At 46.0% G+C, this 13,000-nt stretch overlaps 1 protein-coding gene across 1 annotated transcript in view; it reads right to left on the bottom strand.

Moving 5' to 3' along the window:
• Positions 1-13,000, bottom strand: part of ITGA1 (integrin subunit alpha 1) — a 169,495-nt gene that overhangs the window by 34,884 nt on the left and 121,611 nt on the right. The window contains exons 13-18 of the mRNA XM_066377869.1: positions 12,393-12,536; positions 10,473-10,733; positions 8,044-8,174; positions 6,153-6,319; positions 4,647-4,783; positions 2,245-2,355 (exon numbers count right to left, since the gene is read on the bottom strand). Coding sequence (XP_066233966.1) covers positions 2,245-2,355; positions 4,647-4,783; positions 6,153-6,319; positions 8,044-8,174; positions 10,473-10,733; positions 12,393-12,536 — 951 coding nt within the window. The remainder of the gene's footprint in view (positions 1-2,244; positions 2,356-4,646; positions 4,784-6,152; positions 6,320-8,043; positions 8,175-10,472; positions 10,734-12,392; positions 12,537-13,000) is intronic.

The following is a 13,000-nucleotide window of genomic DNA, read 5'->3' on the forward strand; positions in this document are numbered from 1 at the left end:
AATGGTGACATCTCCTATGGAAAAGATTCCAATGTTTAGGAACATTGGATAGGTCAGTCAGGAGGGCGGAAAAGTCAGGTCACAAAACGGGGACCTTTCCTTGCTGCCTCCTCTTCAGGAAGCCCTCTCTCCTTACCCACCCACCACCCAGGACTGCCCTTTGCACCCTCCCTCCTTACCCACCCACCACCCAGGACTGCCCTGTGCACCCTTCCTAGGTACCCTTCAGTTCTCTGCACCCCCTAGGTACCCTCCAAGTCCTCTGCACCCCTCCCTAGATTCCTTCCAGCCCAGTCGTCCCCATCTCCCCTCCCTGGTCTCCCGCACCCACCGTCCTCCTGCAGTCATTCTCTACATGGCAGGTGAAACCATCCACAGCATCTAACTGCTCTTCCCAAAAGCGTTACTCTGGGCCCGGCACCAGCGTGAATGCCTGGCTCCCACGCCTCCAACCTCTCCCACATCCCTATCCCTTCATCTTTCAGTTGCTGAGATGAATGAGTTCTCTTTATACCTCAGAACCTTTACTCACGTCCCCCCTCCCACCTGGAACCCTGATTCCCCCACTTCTCTGCAGAGGACGGAAGTCACCCTGTCCCTCAGGGCTCAGCTGCAGGCACTGCCAGGGGACAGCCCAGCCCAGGCAGCAGCCTCTTTGGGAGCTCTGGGTTCATTCCCCTCACGGCACGCACGCTCATGGTCGCCTCATGCCTATGTCTGAGGCTGGACTGTGGCTCTGCTGCTTGCTGTGTCTAAAGTAGTCTGTAAACAGATTTGGAAGGAAGGAAAGAAGAAAGGAAAGAAGGAAGGAAGGGAGGGAGGGAGGGAGAGATGGAGGGAGAAAGGGAAGGAGGGAGGGAGAGAGGGAGGGAGGAAGAAAGGAAGGAAGGAAGGAAGGAAGGAAGGAAGGAAGGAAGGAAGGAAGGAAGGAAGGAAGGGGGAAAGAAGGGGGAAAGGAAGGAAGGAAAGAAGGAAGGAAGGAGGGGAGAGAGGGAAGGGGAGGGAGGGGGGAGGGAGGAGGGAGGGAGGGAAGAAGAGAGGAAGGAGGAAGGGAGGGAGGGAGGGAGGAAGGAAGGAAGGAAGGAAGGAAGGAAGGAAGGAAAGAAGGAAGAGAGAAGGAGGAAGAAGAGCAGAAGGTGGGGGTGTGGGGCAAACTGGTCCCTGTCCCAGAGCTCTCTGCTGGTGCCCCACTTGAGGCCCCTCCTTCTGCAGGTGCACTCCCTCCCTCAGGGCTGGGGCGGGGGCTCTGAATGCAGAGGCAGGACCTGGGGGAACACAGTTCAGTCCCTTCCCATCTCTTCTGCTCCCAGGAGGCATGGCATGCCCATGGGAAGCACACATTCTGCTCTATGCCTCCATTGTCATGAGGTGGGCCCCCATGAAGAAGGCCTGACATCGCTGGTGACCCATTTGGTTACTGTGGCCCATGTCTGGTTCAGTAGGAGAACCCCCATTCTACCTAGAATAGTTTTTAAAAAAATAGTGTCGGCCCTGACCAGTTGGCTCAGTGGTAGAGCGTCGGCCTGGCATGCAGAAGTCCCGGGTTCGATTCCCGGCCAGGGCACACAGGAGAAGCGCCCATCTGCTTCTCCACCCCTCCCCCTCTCCTTCCTCTCTGTCTCTCTCTTCCCCTCCCGCAGCCGAGGTTCCATTGGAGCAAAGATGGCCCGGGTGTTGGGGATGGCTCCTTGGCCTCTGCCCCAGGTGCTAGAGTGGCTCTGGTCACAACAGAGCGACGCCCCGGAGGGGCAGAGCATCGCCCCCTGGTGGGCAGAGCGTCGCCCCCTGGTGGGCGGGCCGGGTGGATCCTGGTCAGACGCATGCGGGAGTCTGTCTCTCCCTGTTTCCGGCTTCAGAAAAATACAGAAAAAAAAAATAGTGTCAAGTTCATTAGTAAATGAGCAAAGAATGCTCCATTTCACCAAGCCATGTCTTTCTTCAATTGGCCCTGAATTCAGGAGAGGTAAAAACAGGTGTCACTTATAAGTCTACTTATACTCCAATAATAGAAAGTTTAAAATGTTGGGAAAAGTCCATAGGAGGAGTCTAGATCTTTTTCTTTTCATTTTAATATAACTGATTTAGGGTTGTTGTGTTTGTTGGAATGATGAGGTTGTTGTACCTTGCTATGCACATGCACAAATAACCCTAAGTCAATTATATGTGTGTATGTGCGTCTGTTTATGTATTTCAAGTTTTTTCTTAATAGCCACAAATAGGCATTTCAAATTAAAAAAGACTTACATATTCATGCACCGAATTTGGTAAAGAATCATCAAGAATGGGCCCATTTTCTGGATCGCTAAGATTAAAATCCAAAGTCACACGTACAGAGTCCCGAAAGTCATGCTTGTCCTAGAGGTCAAAACACAAAATATATCATGAGCATCATATTTCCTGGGTGTTCTGGCCTTGTTATGGCTTCCTTCTTCTGTCCCTGTGGGGCCAGCCTTATTGGGACCTTCCTGTGCACCTCACCTGATAGGTGACCTCATCAGACTTGCCCTTCTGGAGACTGCCCGGACTCTGCCAGGACCTGGGCCCAGCTGGCATGCAGAGGGGCCTATAGGAGTGATGGCACTGGTCATACTTTGCCATGTCGGGATGAACCACTCAGAGCTACCTGCATAACAATGTCATTTCTCTTGAGACCTCGAGCTAACAACCACTGTGTAATACTTTTAGCAAAGCACCCTGAACTCAGAACAGCAAACTTCTTTTAAATTGAGTTGCATTTCATGAATATACTATCATATATATCTTTTTATTTTATTTTTTAGTGAGAGAGACAGAGAGAAAGACAGACAGGGACAGACAGACAGGAAGGGAGAGAGATGAGAAGCATCAATTCTTCACTGCAGCACCTTAGTTGTTCATTGCTTGCTTTCTCATATGTGCCTTGACCCAGGGGCTCCAGCAGAGCGAGTGACCCCTTGCTCAAGACAGAGACCTTGGGCCCAAGCCAGCGACTATGGGGTCATGTCTATGATACCATGCTCAAGCCAGCGACCCCATGCTCACGCTGGTGACCTCAGGGTTTTGAACCTGGGTCCTCTGTGTCCCAGGCTGATGCTCTATCCACAGTGCCACCACCTGGTCAGGCATTATATACTATATATCTTGCATTGTAAGAACGGTATGATGTGAATGATGTATAAAAAATGCTCATATGATCATGATTGTTTAGACTGTCATTCACTAACAACCATCTTTCATGGCCTGTCCAGAATTAGGAGTTTTGTACACAATACTGAGAATTATTTCAGTTGTCCTCCAAGATGAGTAACTACCACAGGCATTATTTTACAGATGAAAAACCGAACTTCTAAGCCATGAGACAACTTTGCCAAAATCCCTTGGATACAAATTCCAACCTGGCTGAGTCCAGGACAAATGTGAAAGTGTCCATTAAGATCCAGAAGAAATTTGGCAATTTGGAAACTAGTTCATTCCTTGCAACACCAGTGCTAGATACCTAGATACCTAAATTCTGGACAAATGTACACGTGACCATGACTTTCAACAGGTGGGAGGCAGTGCCACCCTTGGCTTCACGCCCTGACCCATTTTATCCATGTTTCAACTCCTAAATGCCCAGTCCTCATGGGCTCATACGGGAGGGACAACGTCAGTCCTCACGGGCTCATACGGGAGGGACAACGTCAGTCCTCACGGGCTCATACAGGAGGGACAACGTCAGTCCTCACGGGCTCATACGGGAGGGACAACGTCAGTCCTCATGGGCTCATACGGGAGGGACAACATCAGTCCTCATGGGCTCATACGGGAGGGATAATGCCAGCCCTCCCCGCCCTATCCCCGGGCATAGGTTCACCTTAGTAGTGACAGAATACGTTTATTGTGATCGGTGTCGTGGGGAATACTGAATGAAAATCACCGAGCAATATCTCTAAGTGTCCGTCTCGGTTACTAACGTCAGTGTTCCTTCATTGCATGCATTCCATCCTTTTTTAAAGTGAAAATATTTAAGATACACTTGCCCTCCATCAGGAATGCTCCCTACATAAAGGGTGACCCAATAAACTACATTAAAATGATTCAAGCTAGCTTAACAGCTATTTCTAGAGATTAATGATTTATTTTCCAAGGTCCCCATTCTACTCAAATAGAAAGAAATTTAGGGAGCATAAGGCTTCCAGAATATAAAGACATATATTCAATTCTCCTTTCAATTTCAAGTCAAGGAATGAAATGCATCATTCAGGATGAGAAGAGACCTCAGAAAGCACAGGACCCCACTGTTCTGTCTCAGGACACTTAATTATGTATCATCCACGTTGACAGGTGAATGAGGACGATAGAACTTAAATGTTCTCAAGTTTAAAGAATAAATGAAGAGTGGTCTCTCATTGACCACTGCCCCGGGCCCTTCACTATTCCGTGAGGCGTGGCCGTCTGACAACACCCACCAGAAAGACCAGAGAGAGTTTGACAAAATGTATTCTGTAATGAGATCCTACCTGTGATTTTCTGACGAAAGGGAACACGCGCAATAAAGTTTATTTTGTGATGTGCACTTTGAAATAAAACAGTAAAGATTTGACTGGCTTAAAATAAGACATCTATGCTGTGTATGCTGTGTTCTTGATTTGGAATAAGGCAGCGATAATAAATGATTTACTTGCCAACATGTAGAAGAAGTGCTTAGTGCATTTTGATTCTCGAACTGTGATGTCTCTTTGAATCTTTCTCTCTTGAGTTCCGGAGAAGAAACTTCGTGATATTTGTCTTAGTGAATCTAGGGTGACACGGTACTGCATATCTATAAAAATTGGAAGAAAAGAATGGACAGAAATGTTTTCAGGGTGATTTTTTTAGGACCCAACTTATTAAATTAGCATGCTAAAAAATAATTTCTTTGGCAGTCAACAAAAAGCTTCTATTCCTCAGTATATCTACACTACCATAGAATGATGGTATTCATAGTCATGAAGATAACCTCGAGGAATTCCATAGAATTGCTTTGTGCATTCATATGCCTTTGACATTTAATTACACTTCTTTTGTAATATATATGCGCACACATACACCCCCTATGTCTCACCTAATTTTCTGGTCATGCCTGTGTCTACTGGATTTACTTGCTTAGAATATTGATCATGTTATATTTCAACAGAGACAAACATACATACAATGACATTTATAAAAAAATGTCATTTTAGACGATGTCCAAAGCATATAATAAAATGAGCTTACTAAGTAAGTTAAATAAAATAAACATACCACAATAAGAAAAACAAGTTAAACCTTATCATTTCTAGGAGGGTGATAAGCCTTCTCATCTGATTGCTTAGTTACTATATAAACATTCACAAAGACTGAAAGAATGTTGGGTATGAAAACGTAAGTCACCCTTTTCCATTCCCGCACCTCCTTTATCGCCTAGTCAGGGGCCACGGCAGAGCATCACTGTGCCCATAGGTGGAGCGAGCTAAGGGCAATGGATTGTGAAGGTGAATATTTCTTCTCGCCCCGGTGATGCTTGGTCTGCAGAGGGAATGGCTCTTCTGTAGCCAGCAGCCTTCACAGTTCTGACTCCAACATATTTCAATTTCAATAAAAAGCCTTAGAAAGAGCCGTGTGTGGGGAGGCGGGGGACACCAGGCTGCTGCGACATGCCTGAATGCCGGACTCAAAAATGAGAGTCACCTGAGTGCAGCAAAGGGCCGCTGGGAAGGGGGGTGGCACAGCCCTCACATAGTCCGCAATCCCAGTCCTGCCAGGGAGGGGCCGGGAAGAGGGCATGCTTGGTGGTGAAGACGCAGAGGAATGCCCCGGGGCTCCTGTGAAGCCCAGTTCCTACGCTTTCTCTCTCTCTCTCTCTCTCTCTCTCTCTCTCTCTCTCTCTCCTGTTGACTCTTTTAGGCACCTGATTGTTTACAGTAAGCGCAGAGCTACGGGGGCTCTGGAATGTTGCGGTCATCATGTACAGGGTCTGCTCCAGACCTACTGGGTTCCGCAACCCATTCCTTCTGCAACAGAGCTTTTTCAGGGTTCCTAGTGTTCGCCAGGGCAGAGGGGACTCGCGGGTCCCTGGCGTAGGGGACCACCGCGTCTGACGGATCTCATCGCGCGGGACAACGGCACTGCCCTGCTGCCCCGCACCACGCACAGCGCCGGCCACCACTCACCGGCTTCATACACCGTGTCCTCTTTGGACTTCAGCCTCACGTCGAAGCACAGCGTGGCGTTGATGCACACCGTCTCCTTGCCCTCCATGCGGCAGTTCTTCTTCTCGATGTTCACTTTGTTCGGTTCAAAAGTCATGGTCACTTTCACCACAGCCACATCTCGGGACCTAGGGACACAGGAACCACGGTCATGAAGGCCACCAGCCGGCGAGTGGGCAGTGAGCGCAGCGAGGGGTGAGTCTTTGCGGAAAGCAGGGCCCACGCGATGCCATGTCTCGGCTGGATTTAACACAGACAAGTGTGTCTGATGTTCTGAGGACACTCGGGTTGTTCTGGAATCACATTGGGCTTTTGTTTCTAGAAGGTGGAAGAATATGCCACTCCAAAATAGGATCATCAAAGTTCAGGACATGCCCCCACCCCCAACAGTCTGCACTGATACATTGTTTCCTGCTGCAGACCCTGGAAAAACAGCAAATGCAGAGGCAGGCCTTGCCTGGGCTCCCCCACCTGCCCGAGACAGAGCTTCCAAAAGGGACAAATCCCCTCCCCGGGGGTTTCGTTAGCAGAGCATACCGACTCCTCACAGGAGAGGGGACAAGGGGTGCACGCAACCCCCAGACAAGGCGCAACACAAACTTGCGCACCTCCATCGCTGCCTCTGAGGGCCATCTTTCCTAGAGATCATGTACTGCCCCTAAGAGACCTACACTTTCCTGTTAAAGTGGTGCTTGCCTGAAGTCCAGGGTGCCCCGAGGAGTTCCTCATTTTCCCCGGAGATACCCCGTGTGTCTGTGAGGTATACATGTTAATTTTTTAAATTTGGAAGAATTCAAACAAAAACAAAATGCATGTACTCTTTGTCCCTGACACTGGTGACTTCTGATTTCAGGGAGTCCCACGGTCCCAGCCTCTTGCTGACAGCCTTCTCCTTTTCTGAGCACAGCCTTTCAGTTTACTTTTCTCTCTAGTTATAACTATAGCAACTTCATACATAGTTATATGTACAGCAACTGTAGACATCGTTATGTGAATAGCAACTGTAATACCGTCATATGTGTGGCAGCTGTCCATATTGTTATATGTATAGCAGCTGTATATATAGTTATATGTGAAGCTAAAACATGTTTTTTTTTTAACAGAATGGTTATTATCTGTGTACGATTTAGTGTACAATTTTTATTTGACTGTTAGTTTTATCTTAAATTATGACAGTCGTCAATTTCCAGGTCTCTATCTTCACCTTGGTCTCCCACAATTTTCTTTACTACTCTTATAGGTAAATTTTTGGGAACATAACCACTGAGGTTTATTTTCACCTGAATTACATTAAGCCCATGGTCAATTTGGAAGAATCAACATGTACACTTTCCATCAAGGTCCGTATCATAAATATAACTTTTATTTATTAAATTTTTCCTGTATAGGTCTTAATGAAGTCTGTAACATTTTAAAAAATTATCATACAAAATTCTCCATCGTGCTGTTCTTCATATATGGTTAGCCACTTTTTTCAAATAAAGCTCTGCCTGAAGTTGTTTCTCTAACTATTTAAAGCTAGAGTTATTAATGCTATCAATTAATAAATCATTTTATAAATAAGTAATTGAATACAATTACATTATTATATGTATTCGACCATCGACTAGGATTTTAAAATTAATTGAAATTAATTTTGGGATGCGGGCAATTTGAAAGGCTGAGCCAAATTACGTGTTGATTTTACTTGTTCCTTTGACATGGCCTTCCAGCTTACCAAGCTGCATCATTTTTATCTGAATAATGAAGCACAAAATGCAATACATAATTTGGTGTAATGTAAGCTTTCATCATTCTATGACCTCTAGAACTAAAATATTTGAGATTCATTGGGTGTTATTAAAATACATACCAGAAGAGGGCAGCACCACCAAGGCCCCCAATTGTCACATCAGTCAGACCGTCACCATTTAAATCCATCTCTCCGTGAATGGACTGGCCGAAAAATTTCAGCGTCTCTCCATCTCCACCTGATGGAATACGCTGTGCAAATCGAGAGTTCTTATATCAGAAGAGTCTCTTCAAAAACCATATCAAATAAATCTGAGACCTTGGGATTGGTTAACAGAAACTTCAAAGAACTTTTGGGAAAAGTGCCCAAGAGACCCCTCATGTGGAGGGAGACAAGAGAAATTACCCAAATTTTTTTCCCCGAAGGATATTCTTTTTATAGCACAGACAAATTATTTCAGGGTTCCTGACACCGGGGGGGGGGGGTATGTGGAAATTATATAACATCATCTTGTCTGATCCTCAGGGAAAACATTTTAATGGGCTCTGTTTCTGAGTTCCGATCCACTCCCAGGACACAGAGAAGCATCAAGTGACCTTGAACACACACCACACAAGCAGTGGGGAAGTAGGACACTGTCCCCGGTCGGTGTGTTCACAGAACTTGGAGCTGGGTATCAGTAATACATTCCACCCAAATATCTGACCATATGTGATCTTCACTGTCTATCGAAAATGGTGCCTCTGTCATGTGCACAATAGACCCATTCCACCCACACGTGTCCACAGTCTGGGAGGGCACGGATGCAGACAGGGTTCTGGAAGGCTGAACCGTGCGCCTCCCCGCGCGTCACGTACTTCCTCATTTAGCGTTGGTTCAAGCTGATAGTGTTTTATTAGAACCCAATGGTAAGGAGGCAGGACAGACAGACCCCTCCCTAAACTTGGGGTTGTCTCATCGTCCTATTTTCCACTTAAAAATCATAAAATAAGAAGCCAAAGAAGGCAAAACCAATGGGAACATTTTCCATGCTTTAATGTTTGTGGCTCATTGGGAAGTGCTGTCTTATATTTTTCCACAAATTGGGGGAGAGATCTGCCTCCTTGGTCCCGGAGGAGCTGGTTCAGTGTGATGCTGAGCCCCCCCCCCCCCCAGCACCTCTGGTTACTATGGAAGCAAGGGAACGCATCCCCACCGATCTGGGGGAGAGCATTTAAAGAAGCTCAACTCTAATATTCTCTTTTAATGCTGCATCTTGATTTTCTGTCATTTTACAAAATAAATTGCTTATGACAACTCCATTCCTTTTATTACTGATGTTAAATTTTTTACTTTTTTTTTTTTTTTTAACTGCAAATGCCACTTGCTCCATTAAATTTGCAGGGTTGATCCTGAAGGAACAGAGTGGTAGAAAGAACTCTTCCTGCAGACCCTGACCCCTCATGTCCCTGTGGCCAATGGTGTTCATTTCCAGTACAATCAGTATCATTATGATGTTTAACAGAAACAAGCCATTTGTTAAAGGGACAGGAATGTCGTCACTGGCATCCACCCTTTCTTTGGCTCCACCGCTGTCATTGTGACATCATGAAAAGTTAAGCATGACTTCCCAATTTATCTATAGACTTATCAAATTTATTTATTCGTACATTTTGAGAATTCTCTTGATTACAGAGCCAAAGAGAAGAATCAAATATCCAAAGGAATAATCAATGTTCTGATTTTCTTTTCTTGTTATATCAGCTAGAAAATAGTAAATTCCATTTTATGGACAAGTAGTTGTCCAATGCCTAATTTAAAGATGGCTACTTAAAAACAGAAAATTATGTTAGAAGAATTTCTTTGAATTCTCCATTTTTTAGAGTGCATTACACACTTCTGAAAATTTATATTTTTCTCACATAGAAAAATAATTATATTTGTGGATTAGAACCATTCACTAATGATAAACTTAAAACAGGAACAACAGAAAACCCTGACAGTTTAATTATTCAGACTTTTGTTCCAAGAGGGGTTCCTTGTGAGAAAATGATAAAGCCTTGGAAACCCAAATTCATTTGATGAAAGTACACCAATTTAATTCATAAGTATAACTGTAATGCAGTTTTATTATAACAACACGGATACTGACTATAAAACCAATAACTTCATCTCCTTTAACAGCAAAATCACGTCACCAGGGTTCCTCATTCTGAAAGTGGGCCCCTCTGGTTTGGATCAGGTGCATTGCAGGTGTTCAGTGGCAGTATTAAAAATGCTCTTTTATGTGTGTGCTTTAAAAAAATTTGTTTTAGCATTTCAAAAAGTTGGGTTATGGAGGCATAGCTAACAACAGAAACACTAGATAAAAGGATGAAATACCAAGCAATTCTTCTATAAAGGCAATTTGGAAGAGAATGAAAAATCGAGTCGCTCAATAGATACAGAAGAATGAAATTAAATGAGTCTTGAGGCAAGGCAGGTGAGGCCCGCCCGGCCGCTTGTCACGTGAGGGGCGGGCTGCGGGCCCGCAGGTGTGCTCACCTACGCGGAAGGTGGGTTTGGCTCACCTGCGCATACTGTTTCCGGAGCGTGCGGCCACTGCTGCCGTGGTAAATGTACACGGCGCCCCCGTGGTCGTCCTCCAGGGGGGCCCCTATCACCACGTCATTAAACCCGTCCAGGTTGAGGTCTTTGACAGCGGCGATGGCGGTTCCGAAGCGAGCCCCGCATGGCTCGTTCTTGTTCTTCTTGGTGCAGGAGTTGTGCTTGAGCGTCGAGCAGCACGTCTGCTTCAGGGGCTGCAGGCTCATCTGGTACTCAAACCTTGTCTGGCAGGAGGAGCAAACGGGACACGGACGGGTTTCTACCGTGACTGTGGCACAGTGTGGCCTTTTTCAGTGCATCCTAAACTGGCGCCCGTGAATACCCTCTATACATCCAGGGTCACCTTTGTACAATTCCTTAAAACCTGGGTTTATCTGAATTGGGAGATTTTAAAGCATAGATGTGTGGGCAGGAAGACAGACTGAGGATTTTAATGGGTCTTCTGTTTCTTTCTTTCTTTTTTATTTTTTTATTATTATTTTTAAATTTTTTAATTTTTAGTTTTTTGTATTTTTCCGAAGCTGGAAACGAGGAGAGACAGTCAGACAGACTCCTGCATGCGCCCCACCGGGATCCACCAGGCAAGCCCACCAGGGGGCGACACTCTGCCCACCAGGGGGCGATGCTCTGCCCCTCCGGGGCGTCGCTCTGTTGCGACCAGAGCCACTCCAGGGCCTGGGGCAGAGGCCGAGGAGCCATCCCCAGCGCCCGGGCCATCTTTGCTCCAATGGAGCCTCGCTGCGGAGGGGAAGAGAGAGACAGAGAGGAAGGAGAGGGGGAGAGGTGGAGAAGCAGATGGGCGCTTCTCCTGTGTGCCCTGGCCGGGAATTGAACCCGGGACCCCTTGCACGCCAGGCCGATGCTCTACCACTGAGCCAACCGGCCAGGGCTGGGTCCTCTGTTTCATGCAATCGAGATAGTGTGTCCCTCGCAGCATCTTTTCAAAGCAAAGGAGCTGAATCCTGAAGTTCTCAATTCACATCACTTAACCAGAGTAGTGCATCTTTGAAAAGTCTCTATAGATTCTCCCTTTCAGAGAAACTTACTCTGTTCAAAAGCAAACTTTTCCCAAACCCATCTAGAGTTACAAAAAAATAAAAAAGCAACAACTCATTACAGCTCAGAAGTACTAGCAATGGACAGAAACACACTTTCTTGGGAGAAGGGGAAAAGCCAGGCAGAGCACAAAAAACTGACGGGACGAAGCCAAAACAATGATAGAAAAATACAGCATTTGCGAATTAAATAATCGACATGGAGAGACTCTTAGAATTTAGAAAACTAAGCATACTTTGCTGTAAGCAGCAAAAACAAAGCAAAAACAAACAAAAAAACCCCAAAAAACAAAACAAGAAAACAACGAAAAACCTTCTAATGAAGAAATTAAGAATTATTTCACCTAACAAATGATGTCTAAAGTCAGGAGTGAAGAACAAAGTCTCACCCCAGCCCAGTGAAAGCCCAAGACCACAGTAGTTTGCTGAAGATGTCTGCTGTGGCTTCCTCAGTCTGGCCCCTCCGCATGCCCCCCCCCCCCTCCGTGGGTGCTCGCTGCCAAGGTTACTCACACCTCCAGACCTGCGCTCATGAATGGCTGCCTGTGATATATTTAGCAGTTGAGTGAGATTTACATTTATTTTTACCCTGTCCTGTCTAAAAAGGAATACTTCACATTTCCAAAGCAGAAAAATATCCAAGGGTTTGAACTACTTTATGAGAATGCTAATGTTCCTTGAGAGACTGAGGTGATGATGGTGGGCCCCTGGAATCTTCTCTGCTCCTTTTCCCAAGGGAGTGAAAAATTAGAATGATATTATTTACTTGAAATTAAAAAAGAAAGGAAGAGATGTTCCCGGGTTGCCCCGCTTTCGCTGCCCCCTTACCTGGTTCAGTGAGTACACGTACACTTTCCCTTGTTCCTCCTTCTCTGCTCCCATGAACATGGGGGCCCCGACGAGGAGGAGGTCGGTATTGGAGTCTCTGTCAATGTCGACGGTGGTTAAAACACTGCCAAAGTAGGAGCCGATCTAGGACACAAACACAGCCGCCCAGAGCAGTCTGATGAACGGAGAAATGCTCAAGGAATCTGCAACCCTTTCACTTGCACCCATCTAGAAGAGTCTGTGAGATTCCGATGGCGAAGGAAATGGGACCATCGACACAGAAGCTACCTGGGGGCTCTTTATCGGCTCTTCACGAGGCCAGAGACTACTTGGGACACTCCTGGAGAAGGAAGTGGCTGTTATGCACACGCCGATAAAGAGAAATTGTTTCCTTTAGATTTCACCCCAACCCTCCGCAAATCAGAAAAGATCAGTAATACTGCAATGATTTTGTTTTTTAAGAAAGGAAATGAAATGAGATAAACAATACAAGGCACTTGGAAAGGGGTTTTAGACGCAGCGATGTAAACCTGTGCGCTCAAGTTCACTATTACCACTGAATTTGTATAGGAACTCTGGGGCTGCGTCTGTCTCCTTCCTTACCGTCT

This window comes from Saccopteryx leptura, chromosome 1, assembly GCF_036850995.1.
Source record: "Saccopteryx leptura isolate mSacLep1 chromosome 1, mSacLep1_pri_phased_curated, whole genome shotgun sequence".
Taxonomy (NCBI): Eukaryota; Metazoa; Chordata; class Mammalia; order Chiroptera; family Emballonuridae; genus Saccopteryx; species Saccopteryx leptura.